The 18,215-nt window shown below is 41.5% G+C and overlaps 12 protein-coding genes across 12 annotated transcripts; 9 read left to right on the forward strand and 3 right to left on the reverse strand.

Moving 5' to 3' along the window:
• The first annotated feature begins 1,423 nt into the window (after window positions 1–1,423).
• Window positions 1,424–1,858, forward strand: LOC119082501 (histone H4-like). Its single transcript, XM_037192017.1, is given in 2 exon segments — window positions 1,424–1,599; window positions 1,601–1,858. Coding segments are annotated over 2 exon segments (312 nt in total). The 5' UTR covers window positions 1,424–1,494; the 3' UTR covers window positions 1,808–1,858.
• A 499-nt stretch (window positions 1,859–2,357) lies between these two features.
• On the reverse strand, window positions 2,358–2,846 carry LOC119082498 (histone H2A). Its single transcript, XM_037192013.1, has one exon. The coding sequence runs from the start codon at window positions 2,784–2,786 to the stop codon at window positions 2,412–2,414; it is 375 nt and encodes a 124-aa protein (XP_037047908.1). The 5' UTR covers window positions 2,787–2,846; the 3' UTR covers window positions 2,358–2,411.
• A 120-nt stretch (window positions 2,847–2,966) lies between these two features.
• On the forward strand, window positions 2,967–3,375 carry LOC119082499 (histone H2B-like). The gene has a single exon (XM_037192014.1). The coding sequence runs from the start codon at window positions 3,000–3,002 to the stop codon at window positions 3,369–3,371; it is 372 nt and encodes a 123-aa protein (XP_037047909.1). The 5' UTR covers window positions 2,967–2,999; the 3' UTR covers window positions 3,372–3,375.
• A 1,401-nt stretch (window positions 3,376–4,776) lies between these two features.
• Window positions 4,777–5,621, forward strand: LOC119082497 (histone H1-like). Its single transcript, XM_037192012.1, has one exon. It carries the CDS (start codon window positions 4,866–4,868, stop codon window positions 5,535–5,537), a length of 672 nt encoding a protein of 223 aa, XP_037047907.1. The 5' UTR covers window positions 4,777–4,865; the 3' UTR covers window positions 5,538–5,621.
• A 1,282-nt stretch (window positions 5,622–6,903) lies between these two features.
• On the forward strand, window positions 6,904–7,337 carry LOC119082500 (histone H4). Its single transcript, XM_037192015.1, has one exon. The coding sequence runs from the start codon at window positions 6,975–6,977 to the stop codon at window positions 7,284–7,286; it is 312 nt and encodes a 103-aa protein (XP_037047910.1). The 5' UTR covers window positions 6,904–6,974; the 3' UTR covers window positions 7,287–7,337.
• A 492-nt stretch (window positions 7,338–7,829) lies between these two features.
• On the reverse strand, window positions 7,830–8,324 carry LOC119082496 (histone H2A). Its single transcript, XM_037192011.1, has one exon. It carries the CDS (start codon window positions 8,262–8,264, stop codon window positions 7,890–7,892), a length of 375 nt encoding a protein of 124 aa, XP_037047906.1. The 5' UTR covers window positions 8,265–8,324; the 3' UTR covers window positions 7,830–7,889.
• Window positions 8,325–8,455: 131 nt separating this feature from the next.
• LOC119082495 (histone H2B-like) lies at window positions 8,456–8,853 on the forward strand. The gene has a single exon (XM_037192010.1). It carries the CDS (start codon window positions 8,478–8,480, stop codon window positions 8,847–8,849), a length of 372 nt encoding a protein of 123 aa, XP_037047905.1. The 5' UTR covers window positions 8,456–8,477; the 3' UTR covers window positions 8,850–8,853.
• Window positions 8,854–10,254: 1,401 nt separating this feature from the next.
• LOC119082494 (histone H1-like) lies at window positions 10,255–11,099 on the forward strand. Its single transcript, XM_037192008.1, has one exon. The coding sequence runs from the start codon at window positions 10,344–10,346 to the stop codon at window positions 11,013–11,015; it is 672 nt and encodes a 223-aa protein (XP_037047903.1). The 5' UTR covers window positions 10,255–10,343; the 3' UTR covers window positions 11,016–11,099.
• Window positions 11,100–12,381: 1,282 nt separating this feature from the next.
• Window positions 12,382–12,815, forward strand: LOC119082505 (histone H4). The gene has a single exon (XM_037192021.1). The coding sequence runs from the start codon at window positions 12,453–12,455 to the stop codon at window positions 12,762–12,764; it is 312 nt and encodes a 103-aa protein (XP_037047916.1). The 5' UTR covers window positions 12,382–12,452; the 3' UTR covers window positions 12,765–12,815.
• Window positions 12,816–13,304: 489 nt separating this feature from the next.
• LOC119082503 (histone H2A) lies at window positions 13,305–13,803 on the reverse strand. Its single transcript, XM_037192019.1, has one exon. It carries the CDS (start codon window positions 13,741–13,743, stop codon window positions 13,369–13,371), a length of 375 nt encoding a protein of 124 aa, XP_037047914.1. The 5' UTR covers window positions 13,744–13,803; the 3' UTR covers window positions 13,305–13,368.
• A 131-nt stretch (window positions 13,804–13,934) lies between these two features.
• Window positions 13,935–14,392, forward strand: LOC119082504 (histone H2B-like). Its single transcript, XM_037192020.1, has one exon. It carries the CDS (start codon window positions 13,957–13,959, stop codon window positions 14,326–14,328), a length of 372 nt encoding a protein of 123 aa, XP_037047915.1. The 5' UTR covers window positions 13,935–13,956; the 3' UTR covers window positions 14,329–14,392.
• Window positions 14,393–15,732: 1,340 nt separating this feature from the next.
• Window positions 15,733–16,577, forward strand: LOC119082502 (histone H1-like). The gene has a single exon (XM_037192018.1). It carries the CDS (start codon window positions 15,822–15,824, stop codon window positions 16,491–16,493), a length of 672 nt encoding a protein of 223 aa, XP_037047913.1. The 5' UTR covers window positions 15,733–15,821; the 3' UTR covers window positions 16,494–16,577.
• Window positions 16,578–18,215: the final 1,638 nt, after the last annotated feature.

An 18,215-nucleotide genomic window follows, 5' to 3' on the forward strand; every position in this document is an offset into this window, starting at 1 on the left:
TTATAATTGTGTTAACTGAAAATATTTTCATGAAGAACTATCGACATAACATAAATTAAATCAATTTTAGCTCACTGGGACGAGAAACTTCGGTAAAAAATTAGAAGTAATCGGAAGTTAAGTGGAGAAATTTCCAATATGAAAACTCCCAAATGTACGTGAATTATTCCCGAACAAAATTCTTTGCAGTAAAGCGAAATACATTGAGAAACCGTAAAAAACCTTTGTTTTTGGTGTCTACTATATACTGTATCGTATTTCCATACCAATGCTCGTACTGGGCTCGTAGGGCCATTAGATTTCCATTTCCTACAAAAACTTTATTCGAACAAATGAAATCGGAATTACTACTAAATGTCCTAAATTACTACATATACTATCAATGCAGCTGCCTGCAGATAAACTATTTTCGTTACGCATTTGTTGGATGTCGTCAATTTCGAGGTCTACCTATCAAACATCACATAATTAAAATGTTCGGCTAATTTCCTGATTAAAGAAGAAAAACGTTTTCCTAACTATATGGTCATATAGATGGAAATTCGTATTTTGACAGTTGAAAAATCTGCCCAATATTCTCATCTCCTATACTCGAAAGGTTTGTAATTTGTATTATTGTTTATACGGAAAATGAACGTATCGTTTTTCGTTATGAATTTGTTGGTCCTGAAAAGGACCGATTTTGATTGTGGGATGTCGTCACTTATGTAACATCTTAAGCACGTTCACCACGAATACGTCTGGCCAATTGGATATCCTTTGGCATGATGGTAACTCGCTTGGCGTGGATTGCGCACAAATTGGTGTCTTCGAACAGACCGACCAAATAGGCTTCGCTGGCCTCCTGTAGAGCCATAACAGCCGAACTTTGGAAACGTAAATCGGTCTTGAAATCTTGAGCGATCTCACGAACGAGCCGTTGGAAAGGCAATTTACGAATCAACAATTCGGTGCTCTTTTGGTAGCGACGGATTTCTCGCAATGCAACGGTACCAGGGCGATAACGATGTGGCTTCTTAACTCCACCAGTAGCTGGTGCACTTTTACGTGCAGCCTTGGTGGCCAATTGTTTACGAGGTGCTTTGCCACCGGTCGATTTACGTGCAGTTTGCTTTGTACGAGCCATTTTTCTCTCTTTTGCTGTTGTTTGCTTGTCAACGATCAGAAACAGAATGAGTAGAGCGCAACACATTCCCCTCTATTTTATATCATTTTTGACAGCTCGTTGTATGGCACGGAATGTTTGCATTTTCCCAACTTTGTCGACTGGAATCGGAAAATTTTCTTTTTGATTTTCCTTAATTTCGTCGACAGCAAATAGAAAAATCGAGAAAAAATCGAAATTTGTGCGGAAATTGAAGATTTTAGCCGGAAAACGGAAAATGCAAGTGGAGGGGAGAAGTGTATATAAATGAGTGCGTACCGCTTGCAAAACATTCAGTATCGACTTGGTCGTTGTGTTGCACAGTTCGAATAAAAAAATAAAATTGAAAAATGACTGGACGCGGTAAAGGTGGTAAAGGTTTGGGAAAAGGAGGCGCCAAGCGTCATCGCAAAGTTTTGCGTGATAACATCCAAGGTATTACGAAGCCAGCCATTTCGTCGATTGGCCCGTCGTGGTGGTGTCAAACGTATTTCCGGTTTGATCTATGAAGAAACCCGTGGTGTTCTGAAAGTTTTCTTGGAAAATGTTATCCGAGATGCAGTCACCTACACGGAACATGCTAAACGTAAGACCGTAACAGCCATGGATGTCGTTTATGCCTTGAAACGACAGGGACGTACATTGTACGGTTTCGGAGGTTAAATCATTCTGCGTTAACAAGAGCAACGCGCTTATTAAAATGGCCCTTTTCAGGGCCGCCAAAATCATAAATAAAAACGATTCGATACTCACTTTCGAACATAATAATACAAAACCCTATATGATGAGAGGAATAATGTTAATGATGAAATTGAATTTCGAATGAAACTTCTGAATGTGTGACGCATGTGTACGTCTTGAGATTAGTTCTGTTTTCGATTATAATTAATGGAGCGTTAACAACAGTAGCAAAATTGGGCTAGGGAAATTATTGTGTAAGGGAAAAGGCTAAAAAAAAAAACAACACAAAGGGACCCATCCATTTTTCTTCATTCACAAGTTGTGTACGTTACAAAGAGTATAGCGTCTGACTTAAGGCGACGATAACAAATTTGATATTTTCTGATTAAAGCCATGCGAGTTGCGCATCATAAAACGCTTTGTTCTTTAAAATTGCAGCTGAAAATGAACGCAGCACCAACAGAAAAGCTTCTATTTTTCTCGTATTATTCTATCGAATGATTCAATTGTTTTTCGTTAAATTTTTGGTCGCCTTAAAAGGGCGTTTTTTCGGGTATACTCGAGATGTTTCCAGTATACAGGGCACTTAAGCCTTCTTTTCGGTCTTTTTCGGCAACAAAACTGCCTGAATGTTGGGCAGAACACCACCTTGGGCAATGGTTACACCCGACAACAACTTGTTCAATTCTTCGTCGTTGCGGATGGCCAACTGTAAGTGACGTGGAATGATTCTGGTCTTCTTGTTGTCACGGGCTGCGTTACCAGCCAATTCCAATACTTCAGCAGCCAAATATTCCATCACAGCTGCCAAATAAACTGGAGCACCAGCACCGACACGTTCGGCATAGTTGCCTTTACGCAACAATCGGTGAATACGACCGACTGGAAACTGTAATCCGGCACGGTTCGAACGAGACTTTGCCTTTCCCTTAACTTTTCCACCTTTACCACGGCCAGACATTTTTCAAATTGGTTTTTTAATTTACTTGTTTACAGCACGAAACTGAATGACTGAATGATACCGAACGTACGCGTCTACTGTCTTTATATGCACGTTCGTTCAACCATATGGATGAATGGGCGGAGCCATCTCGTTGAACAAAAGTGAATATAAAAGTGCGGTACGAATGTGACGGTATTGATATAGTTTCATTGAGTGTATCGTTCAGTAAACATGCCACCAAAGACAAGCGGAAAAGCTGCCAAGAAGGCCGGTAAGGCGCAAAAGAACATTTCGAAAGGCGACAAGAAGAAGAAACGCAAGCGTAAGGAATCTTATGCCATCTACATCTACAAAGTGTTGAAGCAAGTGCATCCAGACACTGGTATTTCGAGCAAAGCCATGAGTATCATGAACAGTTTCGTTAATGATATTTTCGAACGCATTGCTGCCGAAGCATCCCGTTTGGCTCACTACAACAAACGATCGACCATCACCAGTCGGGAAATTCAAACCGCTGTTCGTCTGTTGTTGCCTGGTGAATTGGCCAAGCACGCTGTCAGTGAAGGCACAAAAGCCGTCACCAAATACACCAGCTCCAAGTAAATTGGTTTTAAAAAAAAATGGTTTCACATTGAAATCTCCGACATCAAAACAAACGGCTCTTTTCAGAGCCACCATTTCATTTACGAAAAACATTGAAATCAATTCGAAAATAATACAAAAAAAACCGACTCCGAAACTTTGGGTGTGGCTCTACTCCGTCTAACTGTAATTGGGCTTTGGCCATGATTTTTAATATTGTTCTACATAATTGAGAGTGGTCGCTGAGCTTTAGGCTTGATTAGATTTAGACAGTCTCTTTATGAAATCTGCTAGCAATCATTAAGTAGAAGACAAACAAACAAAATGCAATGTCGCCCATCCACAATTCGTTAATAGAAATAAATTTGAGCTGTGTGTGGTCCGTCCACTTTCAGTCGCTATTTCTGTACAGATGTTGACATATATGGGGCAGTCAAGAAAACCGACTTTTTCCACTTTTAAAGGAAGATCCTAAAGGCGAACGTTGACTGTCTTTTCTGGAACATAAAATTTTTTGTCCATCACCAACCGAGTTAAAATAACGGTCTGTTGTTTGCGTCAATCAGTCAATGGGTTAGTAAACAATGATGTCTGCAGAAGAAATTCGAACGCGTTGTAACTCGCATTCAATGTGTTAGTGGCGTGGATTTCATGCCATACCATTACTGTTTGTGGTCATTTCACTGATTATTCCAGTCAGGAAAAAAAAAACATTTCCCAGACTCACAGGTCTAGATGATGAAAAGGTTAGCTCTAATAAACATCGAACAAAACCTCACGTAAATGTTGGCTCGTGAATGTCTGGTGTGCTTGTGCTTTTGTATGTCGGAATCAATAGTTGTTCCATGGATCGAAAGTGGTAAAAAAGTGAATCTGACGAAGAACGAGGACTAGCTAAAGGTCCAACTGCCACAGAGGGCCCAAATTAAAAGAATCGAAATAAATCGAAATTGGAAAGAGTGTGCGGACAGCGCCATAGAATGTAGAGGTTGCAGTGCCCCTTAAAACCATCAAATTTTTCCACACACAGCCAAATGCATACGGATTTTGTTACTGCTTTCGATGCATGTAACTCCATTGCTGCCTAAAATCATTGTGGGCAATCGCTGGACCCCGATTGATCATTAATTTGACTTCATTAAAAAATTAACTTTCGAAGTTCCGATTGCACGTCTGTCACGACGCACTCGTTTTCCATGCGACATTGAATAACCTTGGACGATTGGATGACCTCACGATTAAGATTAGAGTGTCGACATTACGAATCCATCACAACATCCCGGACGGCTCTCGGGTTTCCCCAAAATAATTAACAATTTGGACAATCGTGTACGGTTGGACTACTTTGTGCAAAGTTTTGTATCGTGCTATACAGGCATGATGTTGTTTCCGTGAGGGACTAATGTTTTGTCAGTACCACATTTGCACCGCATTTTTCGAATAAAAATACGCAAATCGTGTGTACCGCAAACATTCAACGCTTTCAAACCGAAATCTAAAAACAAAACATTTACAATGGCCGACACTGCTGTGACCGAAGCTGCTCCCCCAGCTACCTCATCTCCAGCTGCAAAGAAAAGCAAGACTGCTTCTGCTGCATCGAAGAAACCACGAGTGAAGCCAACCCATCCGCCAACAGCCGATATGGTTAATGCTGCTATCAAAAGCCTGAAAGAACGTGGTGGTTCATCGTTGCAGGCAATCAAGAAGTACATCACAGCCAATTACAAGATCGATGCCGAGAAACTATCGCCTTTCATCAAGAAATACCTGAAGAGTGCCGTTACCGGTGGCAAATTGATCCAAACCAAAGGCAAGGGTGCTTCTGGTTCATTCAAACTTTCTGCTACTGTTGCAAAATCAAAGTCCGAATCGGCACCGAAGAAAGCTGCTGCCAAGCCCAAGAAAGCTAAGGCAGCGACCGGTGAAAAGAAACCGAAAGCGAAGAAAGCTGCATCTCCAGCTAAGAAGAAGCCTGCAGCCAAAAGTGCTGAAAAGAAGAAGAAAGCCGCAGCACCAGCTAAAGCAGCAAAGAAGGCTGGTTCCGTGAAGGCACCAAAAGCCCCAAAGGAAAAGTCAACGAAACCGAAAGCTGCCGCTAAAAAGCCAAAAACACCAAAACCCAAGAAGGCAGCTCCAGCCAAGAAAGCAGCACCAAAGAAGGCAGCTGCACCAAAAAAGAAGTAAATTCCTTAAAACACGGGAATTTTCGCCAATTATAAATTGCAATGATCCGATTGCATTGAAAAACACAGCCCTTATTAGGGCTACCAAATTGCTGACGAAAACGTGCAATCCATTTCCATTAATAATACACAACGCGTCTACTATAGTAGTGCGACACTACGACTCGTCGCCATAAAATCAGAATTTTTTGTTGATTCGTTGATTCTTCGAGCTACTTTTAACGAAATTGAACATGTTGATGTACACTACAGGCTCCCATGTATCTTATTATTTTATGTAAGCTGGTCATGCTGAACTAATTTAGGACTGATCACTGCCTATCGAACATCCTAATCAAGTTCTGTTGATTTACGTAACAAAACTAAAAAAGAACAAAAACCAATTTTTCACATTTTCTGTGGGATATCCTCTGCTTCGAAATACAACCTTCCCACATGCCTCAACAAAAAATGTACTGTTGCTGCCTACGGTATTGTTCGATTGAAATTTGTATTTTTTGACAGTTGAAAAATCTGCCCAATATTCTCATCTCCTATACTCGAAAGGTTTGTAATTTGTATTATTGTTTATACGGAAAATGAACGTATCGTTTTTCGTTATGAATTTGTTGGTCCTGAAAAGGACCGATTTTGATTGTGGGATGTCGTCACTTATGTAACATCTTAAGCACGTTCACCACGAATACGTCTGGCCAATTGGATATCCTTTGGCATGATGGTAACTCGCTTGGCGTGGATTGCGCACAAATTGGTGTCTTCGAACAGACCGACCAAATAGGCTTCGCTGGCCTCCTGTAGAGCCATAACAGCCGAACTTTGGAAACGTAAATCGGTCTTGAAATCTTGAGCGATCTCACGAACGAGCCGTTGGAAAGGCAATTTACGAATCAACAATTCGGTGCTCTTTTGGTAGCGACGGATTTCTCGCAATGCAACGGTACCAGGGCGATAACGATGTGGCTTCTTAACTCCACCAGTAGCTGGTGCACTTTTACGTGCAGCCTTGGTGGCCAATTGTTTACGAGGTGCTTTGCCACCGGTCGATTTACGTGCAGTTTGCTTTGTACGAGCCATTTTTCTCTCTTTTGCTGTTGTTTGCTTGTCAACGATCAGAAACAGAATGAGGAGAGCGCAACACATTCCCCTCTATTTATATCATTTTGACAGCTCGTTGTATGGCACGGAATGTTTGCATTTTCCCAACTTTGTCGACTGGAATCGGAAAATTTTCTTTTTGATTTTCCTTAATTTCGTCGACAGCAAATAGAAAATCGAGAAAAATCGAAATTTGTGCGGAAATTGAAGATTTTAGCCGGAAAACGGAAAATGCAAGTGGAGGGGAGAAGTGTATATAAATGAGTGCGTACCGCTTGCAAAACATTCAGTATCGACTTGGTCGTTGTGTTGCACAGTTCGAATAAAAAAATAAAATTGAAAAATGACTGGACGCGGTAAAGGTGGTAAAGGTTTGGGAAAAGGAGGCGCCAAGCGTCATCGCAAAGTTTTGCGTGATAACATCCAAGGTATTACGAAGCCAGCCATTCGTCGATTGGCCCGTCGTGGTGGTGTCAAACGTATTTCCGGTTTGATCTATGAAGAAACCCGTGGTGTTCTGAAAGTTTTCTTGGAAAATGTTATCCGAGATGCAGTCACCTACACGGAACATGCTAAACGTAAGACCGTAACAGCCATGGATGTCGTTTATGCCTTGAAACGACAGGGACGTACATTGTACGGTTTCGGAGGTTAAATCATTCTGCGTTAACAAGAGCAACGCGCTTATTAAAATGGCCCTTTTCAGGGCCGCCAAAATCATAAATAAAAACGATTCGATACTCACTTTCGAACATAATAATACAAAACCCTATATGATGAGAGGAATAATGTTAATGATGAAATTGAATTTCGAATGAAACTTCTGAATGTGTGACGCATGTGTACGTCTTGAGATTAGTTCTGTTTTCGATTATAATTAATGGAGCGTTAACAACAGTAGCAAAATTGGGCTAGGGAAATTATTGTGTAAGGGAAAAGGCTAAAAAAAAAAACAACAAAGGGACCCATCCATTTTTCTTCATTCACAAGTTGTGTACGTTACAAAGAGTATAGCGTCTGACTTAAGGCGACGATAACAAATTTGATATTTTCTGATTAAAGCCATGCGAGTTGCGCATCATAAAACGCTTTGTTCTTTAAAATTGCAGCTGAAAATGAACGCAGCACCAACAGAAAAGCTTCTATTTTTCTCGTATTATTCTATCGAATGATTCAATTGTTTTTCGTTAAATTTTTGGTCGCCCTAAAAAGGGCGTTTTTTCGGGTATACTCGAGATGTTTCCAGTATACAGGGCACTTAAGCCTTCTTTTCGGTCTTTTTCGGCAACAAAACTGCCTGAATGTTGGGCAGAACACCACCTTGGGCAATGGTTACACCCGACAACAACTTGTTCAATTCTTCGTCGTTGCGGATGGCCAACTGTAAGTGACGTGGAATGATTCTGGTCTTCTTGTTGTCACGGGCTGCGTTACCAGCCAATTCCAATACTTCAGCAGCCAAATATTCCATCACAGCTGCCAAATAAACTGGAGCACCAGCACCGACACGTTCGGCATAGTTGCCTTTACGCAACAATCGGTGAATACGACCGACTGGAAACTGTAATCCGGCACGGTTCGAACGAGACTTTGCCTTTCCCTTAACTTTTCCACCTTTACCACGGCCAGACATTTTTCAAATTGGTTTTTTAATTTACTTGTTTACAGCACGAAACTGAATGACTGAATGATACCGAACGTACGCGTCTACTGTCTTTATATGCACGTTCGTTCAACCATATGGATGAATGGGCGGAGCCATCTCGTTGAACAAAAGTGAATATAAAAGTGCGGTACGAATGTGACGGTATTGATATAGTTTCATTGAGTGTATCGTTCAGTAAACATGCCACCAAAGACAAGCGGAAAAGCTGCCAAGAAGGCCGGTAAGGCGCAAAAGAACATTTCGAAAGGCGACAAGAAGAAGAAACGCAAGCGTAAGGAATCTTATGCCATCTACATCTACAAAGTGTTGAAGCAAGTGCATCCAGACACTGGTATTTCGAGCAAAGCCATGAGTATCATGAACAGTTTCGTTAATGATATTTTCGAACGCATTGCTGCCGAAGCATCCCGTTTGGCTCACTACAACAAACGATCGACCATCACCAGTCGGGAAATTCAAACCGCTGTTCGTCTGTTGTTGCCTGGTGAATTGGCCAAGCACGCTGTCAGTGAAGGCACAAAAGCCGTCACCAAATACACCAGCTCCAAGTAAATTGGTTTAAAAAAAAAATGGTTTCACATTGAAATCTCCGACATCAAAACAAACGGCTCTTTTCAGAGCCACCATTTCATTTACGAAAAACATTGAAATCAATTCGAAAATAATACAAAAAAAACCGACTCCGAAACTTTGGGTGTGGCTCTACTCCGTCTAACTGTAATTGGGCTTTGGCCATGATTTTTAATATTGTTCTACATAATTGAGAGTGGTCGCTGAGCTTTAGGCTTGATTAGATTTAGACAGTCTCTTTATGAAATCTGCTAGCAATCATTAAGTAGAAGACAAACAAACAAAATGCAATGTCGCCCATCCACAATTCGTTAATAGAAATAAATTTGAGCTGTGTGTGGTCCGTCCACTTTCAGTCGCTATTTCTGTACAGATGTTGACATATATGGGGCAGTCAAGAAAACCGACTTTTTCCACTTTTAAAGGAAGATCCTAAAGGCGAACGTTGACTGTCTTTTCTGGAACATAAAATTTTTTGTCCATCACCAACCGAGTTAAAATAACGGTCTGTTGTTTGCGTCAATCAGTCAATGGGTTAGTAAACAATGATGTCTGCAGAAGAAATTCGAACGCGTTGTAACTCGCATTCAATGTGTTAGTGGCGTGGATTTCATGCCATACCATTACTGTTTGTGGTCATTTCACTGATTATTCCAGTCAGGAAAAAAAAAACATTTCCCAGACTCACAGGTCTAGATGATGAAAAGGTTAGCTCTAATAAACATCGAACAAAACCTCACGTAAATGTTGGCTCGTGAATGTCTGGTGTGCTTGTGCTTTTGTATGTCGGAATCAATAGTTGTTCCATGGATCGAAAGTGGTAAAAAAGTGAATCTGACGAAGAACGAGGACTAGCTAAAGGTCCAACTGCCACAGAGGGCCCAAATTAAAAGAATCGAAATAAATCGAAATTGGAAAGAGTGTTGGGACAGCGCCATAGAATGTAGAGGTTGCAGTGCCCCTTAAAACCATCAAATTTTTCCACACACAGCCAAATGCATACGGATTTTGTTACTGCTTTCGATGCATGTAACTCCATTGCTGCCTAAAATCATTGTGGGCAATCGCTGGACCCCGATTGATCATTAATTTGACTTCATTAAAAAATTAACTTTCGAAGTTCCGATTGCACGTCTGTCACGACGCACTCGTTTTCCATGCGACATTGAATAACCTTGGACGATTGGATGACCTCACGATTAAGATTAGAGTGTCGACATTACGAATCCATCACAACATCCCGGACGGCTCTCGGGTTTCCCCAAAATAATTAACAATTTGGACAATCGTGTACGGTTGGACTACTTTGTGCAAAGTTTTGTATCGTGCTATACAGGCATGATGTTGTTTCCGTGAGGGACTAATGTTTTGTCAGTACCACATTTGCACCGCATTTTTCGAATAAAAATACGCAAATCGTGTGTACCGCAAACATTCAACGCTTTCAAACCGAAATCTAAAAACAAAACATTTACAATGGCCGACACTGCTGTGACCGAAGCTGCTCCCCCAGCTACCTCATCTCCAGCTGCAAAGAAAAGCAAGACTGCTTCTGCTGCATCGAAGAAACCACGAGTGAAGCCAACCCATCCGCCAACAGCCGATATGGTTAATGCTGCTATCAAAAGCCTGAAAGAACGTGGTGGTTCATCGTTGCAGGCAATCAAGAAGTACATCACAGCCAATTACAAGATCGATGCCGAGAAACTATCGCCTTTCATCAAGAAATACCTGAAGAGTGCCGTTACCGGTGGCAAATTGATCCAAACCAAAGGCAAGGGTGCTTCTGGTTCATTCAAACTTTCTGCTACTGTTGCAAAATCAAAGTCCGAATCGGCACCGAAGAAAGCTGCTGCCAAGCCCAAGAAAGCTAAGGCAGCGACCGGTGAAAAGAAACCGAAAGCGAAGAAAGCTGCATCTCCAGCTAAGAAGAAGCCTGCAGCCAAAAGTGCTGAAAAGAAGAAGAAAGCCGCAGCACCAGCTAAAGCAGCAAAGAAGGCTGGTTCCGTGAAGGCACCAAAAGCCCCAAAGGAAAAGTCAACGAAACCGAAAGCTGCCGCTAAAAAGCCAAAAACACCAAAACCCAAGAAGGCAGCTCCAGCCAAGAAAGCAGCACCAAAGAAGGCAGCTGCACCAAAAAAGAAGTAAATTCCTTAAAACACGGGAATTTTCGCCAATTATAAATTGCAATGATCCGATTGCATTGAAAAACACAGCCCTTATTAGGGCTACCAAATTGCTGACGAAAACGTGCAATCCATTTCCATTAATAATACACAACGCGTCTACTATAGTAGTGCGACACTACGACTCGTCGCCATAAAATCAGAATTTTTTGTTGATTCGTTGATTCTTCGAGCTACTTTTAACGAAATTGAACATGTTGATGTACACTACAGGCTCCCATGTATCTTATTATTTTATGTAAGCTGGTCATGCTGAACTAATTTAGGACTGATCACTGCCTATCGAACATCCTAATCAAGTTCTGTTGATTTACGTAACAAAACTAAAAAAGAACAAAAACCAATTTTTCACATTTTCTGTGGGATATCCTCTGCTTCGAAATACAACCTTCCCACATGCCTCAACAAAAAATGTACTGTTGCTGCCTACGGTATTGTTCGATTGAAATTTGTATTTTTTGACAGTTGAAAAATCTGCCCAATATTCTCATCTCCTATACTCGAAAGGTTTGTAATTTGTATTATTGTTTATACGGAAAATGAACGTATCGTTTTTCGTTATGAATTTGTTGGTCCTGAAAAGGACCGATTTTGATTGTGGGATGTCGTCACTTATGTAACATCTTAAGCACGTTCACCACGAATACGTCTGGCCAATTGGATATCCTTTGGCATGATGGTAACTCGCTTGGCGTGGATTGCGCACAAATTGGTGTCTTCGAACAGACCGACCAAATAGGCTTCGCTGGCCTCCTGTAGAGCCATAACAGCCGAACTTTGGAAACGTAAATCGGTCTTGAAATCTTGAGCGATCTCACGAACGAGCCGTTGGAAAGGCAATTTACGAATCAACAATTCGGTGCTCTTTTGGTAGCGACGGATTTCTCGCAATGCAACGGTACCAGGGCGATAACGATGTGGCTTCTTAACTCCACCAGTAGCTGGTGCACTTTTACGTGCAGCCTTGGTGGCCAATTGTTTACGAGGTGCTTTGCCACCGGTCGATTTACGTGCAGTTTGCTTTGTACGAGCCATTTTTCTCTCTTTTGCTGTTGTTTGCTTGTCAACGATCAGAAACAGAATGAGGAGAGCGCAACACATTCCCCTCTATTTATATCATTTTGACAGCTCGTTGTATGGCACGGAATGTTTGCATTTTCCCAACTTTGTCGACTGGAATCGGAAAATTTTCTTTTTGATTTTCCTTAATTTCGTCGACAGCAAATAGAAAATCGAGAAAAATCGAAATTTGTGCGGAAATTGAAGATTTTAGCCGGAAAACGGAAAATGCAAGTGGAGGGGAGAAGTGTATATAAATGAGTGCGTACCGCTTGCAAAACATTCAGTATCGACTTGGTCGTTGTGTTGCACAGTTCGAATAAAAAAATAAAATTGAAAAATGACTGGACGCGGTAAAGGTGGTAAAGGTTTGGGAAAAGGAGGCGCCAAGCGTCATCGCAAAGTTTTGCGTGATAACATCCAAGGTATTACGAAGCCAGCCATTCGTCGATTGGCCCGTCGTGGTGGTGTCAAACGTATTTCCGGTTTGATCTATGAAGAAACCCGTGGTGTTCTGAAAGTTTTCTTGGAAAATGTTATCCGAGATGCAGTCACCTACACGGAACATGCTAAACGTAAGACCGTAACAGCCATGGATGTCGTTTATGCCTTGAAACGACAGGGACGTACATTGTACGGTTTCGGAGGTTAAATCATTCTGCGTTAACAAGAGCAACGCGCTTATTAAAATGGCCCTTTTCAGGGCCGCCAAAATCATAAATAAAAACGATTCGATACTCACTTTCGAACATAATAATACAAAACCCTATATGATGAGAGGAATAATGTTAATGATGAAATTGAATTTCGAATGAAACTTCTGAATGTGTGACGCATGTGTACGTCTTGAGATTAGTTCTGTTTTCGATTATAATTAATGGAGCGTTAACAACAGTAGCAAAATTGGGCTAGGGAAATTATTGTGTAAGGGAAAAGGCTAAAAAAAAAACAACACAAAGGGACCCATCCATTTTTCTTCATTCACAAGTTGTGTACGTTACAAAGAGTATAGCGTCTGACTTAAGGCGACGATAACAAATTTGATATTTTCTGATTAAAGCCATGCGAGTTGCGCATCATAAAACGCTTTGTTCTTTAAAATTGCAGCTGAAAATGAACGCAGCACCAACAGAAAAGCTTCTATTTTTCTCGTATTATTCTATCGAATGATTCAATTGTTTTTCGTTAAATTTTTGGTCGCCCTTAAAAGGGCGTTTTTTCGGGTATACTCGAGATGTTTCCAGTATACAGGGCACTTAAGCCTTCTTTTCGGTCTTTTTCGGCAACAAAACTGCCTGAATGTTGGGCAGAACACCACCTTGGGCAATGGTTACACCCGACAACAACTTGTTCAATTCTTCGTCGTTGCGGATGGCCAACTGTAAGTGACGTGGAATGATTCTGGTCTTCTTGTTGTCACGGGCTGCGTTACCAGCCAATTCCAATACTTCAGCAGCCAAATATTCCATCACAGCTGCCAAATAAACTGGAGCACCAGCACCGACACGTTCGGCATAGTTGCCTTTACGCAACAATCGGTGAATACGACCGACTGGAAACTGTAATCCGGCACGGTTCGAACGAGACTTTGCCTTTCCCTTAACTTTTCCACCTTTACCACGGCCAGACATTTTTCAAATTGGTTTTTTAATTTACTTGTTTACAGCACGAAACTGAATGACTGAATGATACCGAACGTACGCGTCTACTGTCTTTATATGCACGTTCGTTCAACCATATGGATGAATGGGCGGAGCCATCTCGTTGAACAAAAGTGAATATAAAAGTGCGGTACGAATGTGACGGTATTGATATAGTTTCATTGAGTGTATCGTTCAGTAAACATGCCACCAAAGACAAGCGGAAAAGCTGCCAAGAAGGCCGGTAAGGCGCAAAAGAACATTTCGAAAGGCGACAAGAAGAAGAAACGCAAGCGTAAGGAATCTTATGCCATCTACATCTACAAAGTGTTGAAGCAAGTGCATCCAGACACTGGTATTTCGAGCAAAGCCATGAGTATCATGAACAGTTTCGTTAATGATATTTTCGAACGCATTGCTGCCGAAGCATCCCGTTTGGCTCACTACAACAAACGATCGACCATCACCAGTCGGGAAATTCAAACCGCTGTTCGTCTGTTGTTGCCTGGTGAATTGGCCAAGCACGCTGTCAGTGAAGGCACAAAAGCCGTCACCAAATACACCAGCTCCAAGTAAATTGGTTTAAAAAAAAATGGTTTCACATTGAAATCTCCGACATCAAAACAAACGGCTCTTTTCAGAGCCACCATTTCATTTACGAAAAACATTGAAATCAATTCGAAAATAATACAAAAAAAACCGACTCCGAAACTTTGGGTGTGGCTCTACTCCGTCTAACTGTAATTGGGCTTTGGCCATGATTTTTAATATTGTTCTACATAATTGAGAGTGGTCGCTGAGCTTTAGGCTTGATTAGATTTAGACAGTCTCTTTATGAAATCTGCTAGCAATCATTAAGTAGAAGACAAACAAACAAAATGCAATGTCGCCCATCCACAATTCGTTAATAGAAATAAATTTGAGCTGTGTGTGGTCCGTCCACTTTCAGTCGCTATTTCTGTACAGATGTTGACATATATGGGGCAGTCAAGAAAACCGACTTTTTCCACTTTTAAAGGAAGATCCTAAAGGCGAACGTTGACTGTCTTTTCTGGAACATAAAATTTTTTGTCCATCACCAACCGAGTTAAAATAACGGTCTGTTGTTTGCGTCAATCAGTCAATGGGTTAGTAAACAATGATGTCTGCAGAAGAAATTCGAACGCGTTGTAACTCGCATTCAATGTGTTAGTGGCGTGGATTTCATGCCATACCATTACTGTTTGTGGTCATTTCACTGATTATTCCAGTCAGGAAAAAAAAAACATTTCCCAGACTCACAGGTCTAGATGATGAAAAGGTTAGCTCTAATAAACATCGAACAAAACCTCACGTAAATGTTGGCTCGTGAATGTCTGGTGTGCTTGTGCTTTTGTATGTCGGAATCAATAGTTGTTCCATGGATCGAAAGTGGTAAAAAAGTGAATCTGACGAAGAACGAGGACTAGCTAAAGGTCCAACTGCCACAGAGGGCCCAAATTAAAAGAATCGAAATAAATCGAAATTGGAAAGAGTGTGCGGACAGCGCCATAGAATGTAGAGGTTGCAGTGCCCCTTAAAACCATCAAATTTTTCCACACACAGCCAAATGCATACGGATTTTGTTACTGCTTTCGATGCATGTAACTCCATTGCTGCCTAAAATCATTGTGGGCAATCGCTGGACCCCGATTGATCATTAATTTGACTTCATTAAAAAATTAACTTTCGAAGTTCCGATTGCACGTCTGTCACGACGCACTCGTTTTCCATGCGACATTGAATAACCTTGGACGATTGGATGACCTCACGATTAAGATTAGAGTGTCGACATTACGAATCCATCACAACATCCCGGACGGCTCTCGGGTTTCCCCAAAATAATTAACAATTTGGACAATCGTGTACGGTTGGACTACTTTGTGCAAAGTTTTGTATCGTGCTATACAGGCATGATGTTGTTTCCGTGAGGGACTAATGTTTTGTCAGTACCACATTTGCACCGCATTTTTCGAATAAAAATACGCAAATCGTGTGTACCGCAAACATTCAACGCTTTCAAACCGAAATCTAAAAACAAAACATTTACAATGGCCGACACTGCTGTGACCGAAGCTGCTCCCCCAGCTACCTCATCTCCAGCTGCAAAGAAAAGCAAGACTGCTTCTGCTGCATCGAAGAAACCACGAGTGAAGCCAACCCATCCGCCAACAGCCGATATGGTTAATGCTGCTATCAAAAGCCTGAAAGAACGTGGTGGTTCATCGTTGCAGGCAATCAAGAAGTACATCACAGCCAATTACAAGATCGATGCCGAGAAACTATCGCCTTTCATCAAGAAATACCTGAAGAGTGCCGTTACCGGTGGCAAATTGATCCAAACCAAAGGCAAGGGTGCTTCTGGTTCATTCAAACTTTCTGCTACTGTTGCAAAATCAAAGTCCGAATCGGCACCGAAGAAAGCTGCTGCCAAGCCCAAGAAAGCTAAGGCAGCGACCGGTGAAAAGAAACCGAAAGCGAAGAAAGCTGCATCTCCAGCTAAGAAGAAGCCTGCAGCCAAAAGTGCTGAAAAGAAGAAGAAAGCCGCAGCACCAGCTAAAGCAGCAAAGAAGGCTGGTTCCGTGAAGGCACCAAAAGCCCCAAAGGAAAAGTCAACGAAACCGAAAGCTGCCGCTAAAAAGCCAAAAACACCAAAACCCAAGAAGGCAGCTCCAGCCAAGAAAGCAGCACCAAAGAAGGCAGCTGCACCAAAAAAGAAGTAAATTCCTTAAAACACGGGAATTTTCGCCAATTATAAATTGCAATGATCCGATTGCATTGAAAAACACAGCCCTTATTAGGGCTACCAAATTGCTGACGAAAACGTGCAATCCATTTCCATTAATAATACACAACGCGTCTACTATAGTAGTGCGACACTACGACTCGTCGCCATAAAATCAGAATTTTTTGTTGATTCGTTGATTCTTCGAGCTACTTTTAACGAAATTGAACATGTTGATGTACACTACAGGCTCCCATGTATCTTATTATTTTATGTAAGCTGGTCATGCTGAACTAATTTAGGACTGATCACTGCCTATCGAACATCCTAATCAAGTTCTGTTGATTTACGTAACAAAACTAAAAAAGAACAAAAACCAATTTTTCACATTTTCTGTGGGATATCCTCTGCTTCGAAATACAACCTTCCCACATGCCTCAACAAAAAATGTACTGTTGCTGCCTACGGTATTGTTCGATTGAAATTTGTATTTTTTGACAGTTGAAAAATCTGCCCAATATTCTCATCTCCTATACTCGAAAGGTTTGTAATTTGTATTATTGTTTATACGGAAAATGAACGTATCGTTTTTCGTTATGAATTTGTTGGTCCTGAAAAGGACCGATTTTGATTGTGGGATGTCGTCACTTATGTAACATCTTAAGCACGTTCACCACGAATACGTCTGGCCAATTGGATATCCTTTGGCATGATGGTAACTCGCTTGGCGTGGATTGCGCACAAATTGGTGTCTTCGAACAGACCGACCAAATAGGCTTCGCTGGCCTCCTGTAGAGCCATAACAGCCGAACTTTGGAAACGTAAATCGGTCTTGAAATCTTGAGCGATCTCACGAACGAGCCGTTGGAAAGGCAATTTACGAATCAACAATTCGGTGCTCTTTTGGTAGCGACGGATTTCTCGCAATGCAACGGTACCAGGGCGATAACGATGTGGCTTCTTAACTCCACCAGTAGCTGGTGCACTTTTACGTGCAGCCTTGGTGGCCAATTGTTTACGAGGTGCTTTGCCACCGGTCGATTTACGTGCAGTTTGCTTTGTACGAGCCATTTTTCTCTCTTTGCTGTTGTTTGCTTGTCAACGATCAGAAACAGAATGAGGAGAGCGCAACACATTCCCCTCTATTTATATCATTTTGACAGCTCGTTGTATGGCACGGAATGTTTGCATTTTCCCAACTTTGTCGACTGGAATCGGAAAATTTTCTTTTTGATTTTCCTTAATTTCGTCGACAGCAAATAGAAAATCGAGAAAAATCGAAATTTGTGCGGAAATTGAAGATTTTAGCCGGAAAACGGAAAATGCAAGTGGAGGGGAGAAGTGTATATAAATGAGTGCGTACCGCTTGCAAACATTCAGTATCGACTTGGTCGTTGTGTTGCACAGTTCGAATAAAAAAATAAAATTGAAAAAATGACTGGACGCGGTAAAGGTGGTAAAGGTTTGGGAAAAGGAGGCGCCAAGCGTCATCGCAAAGTTTTGCGTGATAACATCCAAGGTATTACGAAGCCAGCCATTCGTCGATTGGCCCGTCGTGGTGGTGTCAAACGTATTTCCGGTTTGATCTATGAAGAAACCCGTGGTGTTCTGAAAGTTTTCTTGGAAAATGTTATCCGAGATGCAGTCACCTACACGGAACATGCTAAACGTAAGACCGTAACAGCCATGGATGTCGTTTATGCCTTGAAACGACAGGGAC

The sequence above is a fragment of the Bradysia coprophila genome, unplaced genomic scaffold (assembly GCF_014529535.1).
Source record: "Bradysia coprophila strain Holo2 unplaced genomic scaffold, BU_Bcop_v1 contig_453, whole genome shotgun sequence".
Taxonomy (NCBI): domain Eukaryota; kingdom Metazoa; phylum Arthropoda; class Insecta; order Diptera; family Sciaridae; genus Bradysia; species Bradysia coprophila.

Bases quoted from the DNA above. Each gene is read 5' to 3' on its own strand.
- LOC119082499 (XM_037192014.1), top strand. From the start codon at position 3,000: ATGCCACCAAAGACAAGCGGAAAAGCTGCCAAGAAGGCCGGTAAGGCG.
- LOC119082502 (XM_037192018.1), top strand. From the start codon at position 15,822: ATGGCCGACACTGCTGTGACCGAAGCTGCTCCCCCAGCTACCTCATCT.
- LOC119082494 (XM_037192008.1), top strand. From the start codon at position 10,344: ATGGCCGACACTGCTGTGACCGAAGCTGCTCCCCCAGCTACCTCATCT.
- LOC119082503 (XM_037192019.1), bottom strand. From the start codon at position 13,743: ATGTCTGGCCGTGGTAAAGGTGGAAAAGTTAAGGGAAAGGCAAAGTCT.
- LOC119082497 (XM_037192012.1), top strand. From the start codon at position 4,866: ATGGCCGACACTGCTGTGACCGAAGCTGCTCCCCCAGCTACCTCATCT.
- LOC119082505 (XM_037192021.1), top strand. From the start codon at position 12,453: ATGACTGGACGCGGTAAAGGTGGTAAAGGTTTGGGAAAAGGAGGCGCC.
- LOC119082498 (XM_037192013.1), bottom strand. From the start codon at position 2,786: ATGTCTGGCCGTGGTAAAGGTGGAAAAGTTAAGGGAAAGGCAAAGTCT.
- LOC119082496 (XM_037192011.1), bottom strand. From the start codon at position 8,264: ATGTCTGGCCGTGGTAAAGGTGGAAAAGTTAAGGGAAAGGCAAAGTCT.
- LOC119082495 (XM_037192010.1), top strand. From the start codon at position 8,478: ATGCCACCAAAGACAAGCGGAAAAGCTGCCAAGAAGGCCGGTAAGGCG.
- LOC119082500 (XM_037192015.1), top strand. From the start codon at position 6,975: ATGACTGGACGCGGTAAAGGTGGTAAAGGTTTGGGAAAAGGAGGCGCC.
- LOC119082504 (XM_037192020.1), top strand. From the start codon at position 13,957: ATGCCACCAAAGACAAGCGGAAAAGCTGCCAAGAAGGCCGGTAAGGCG.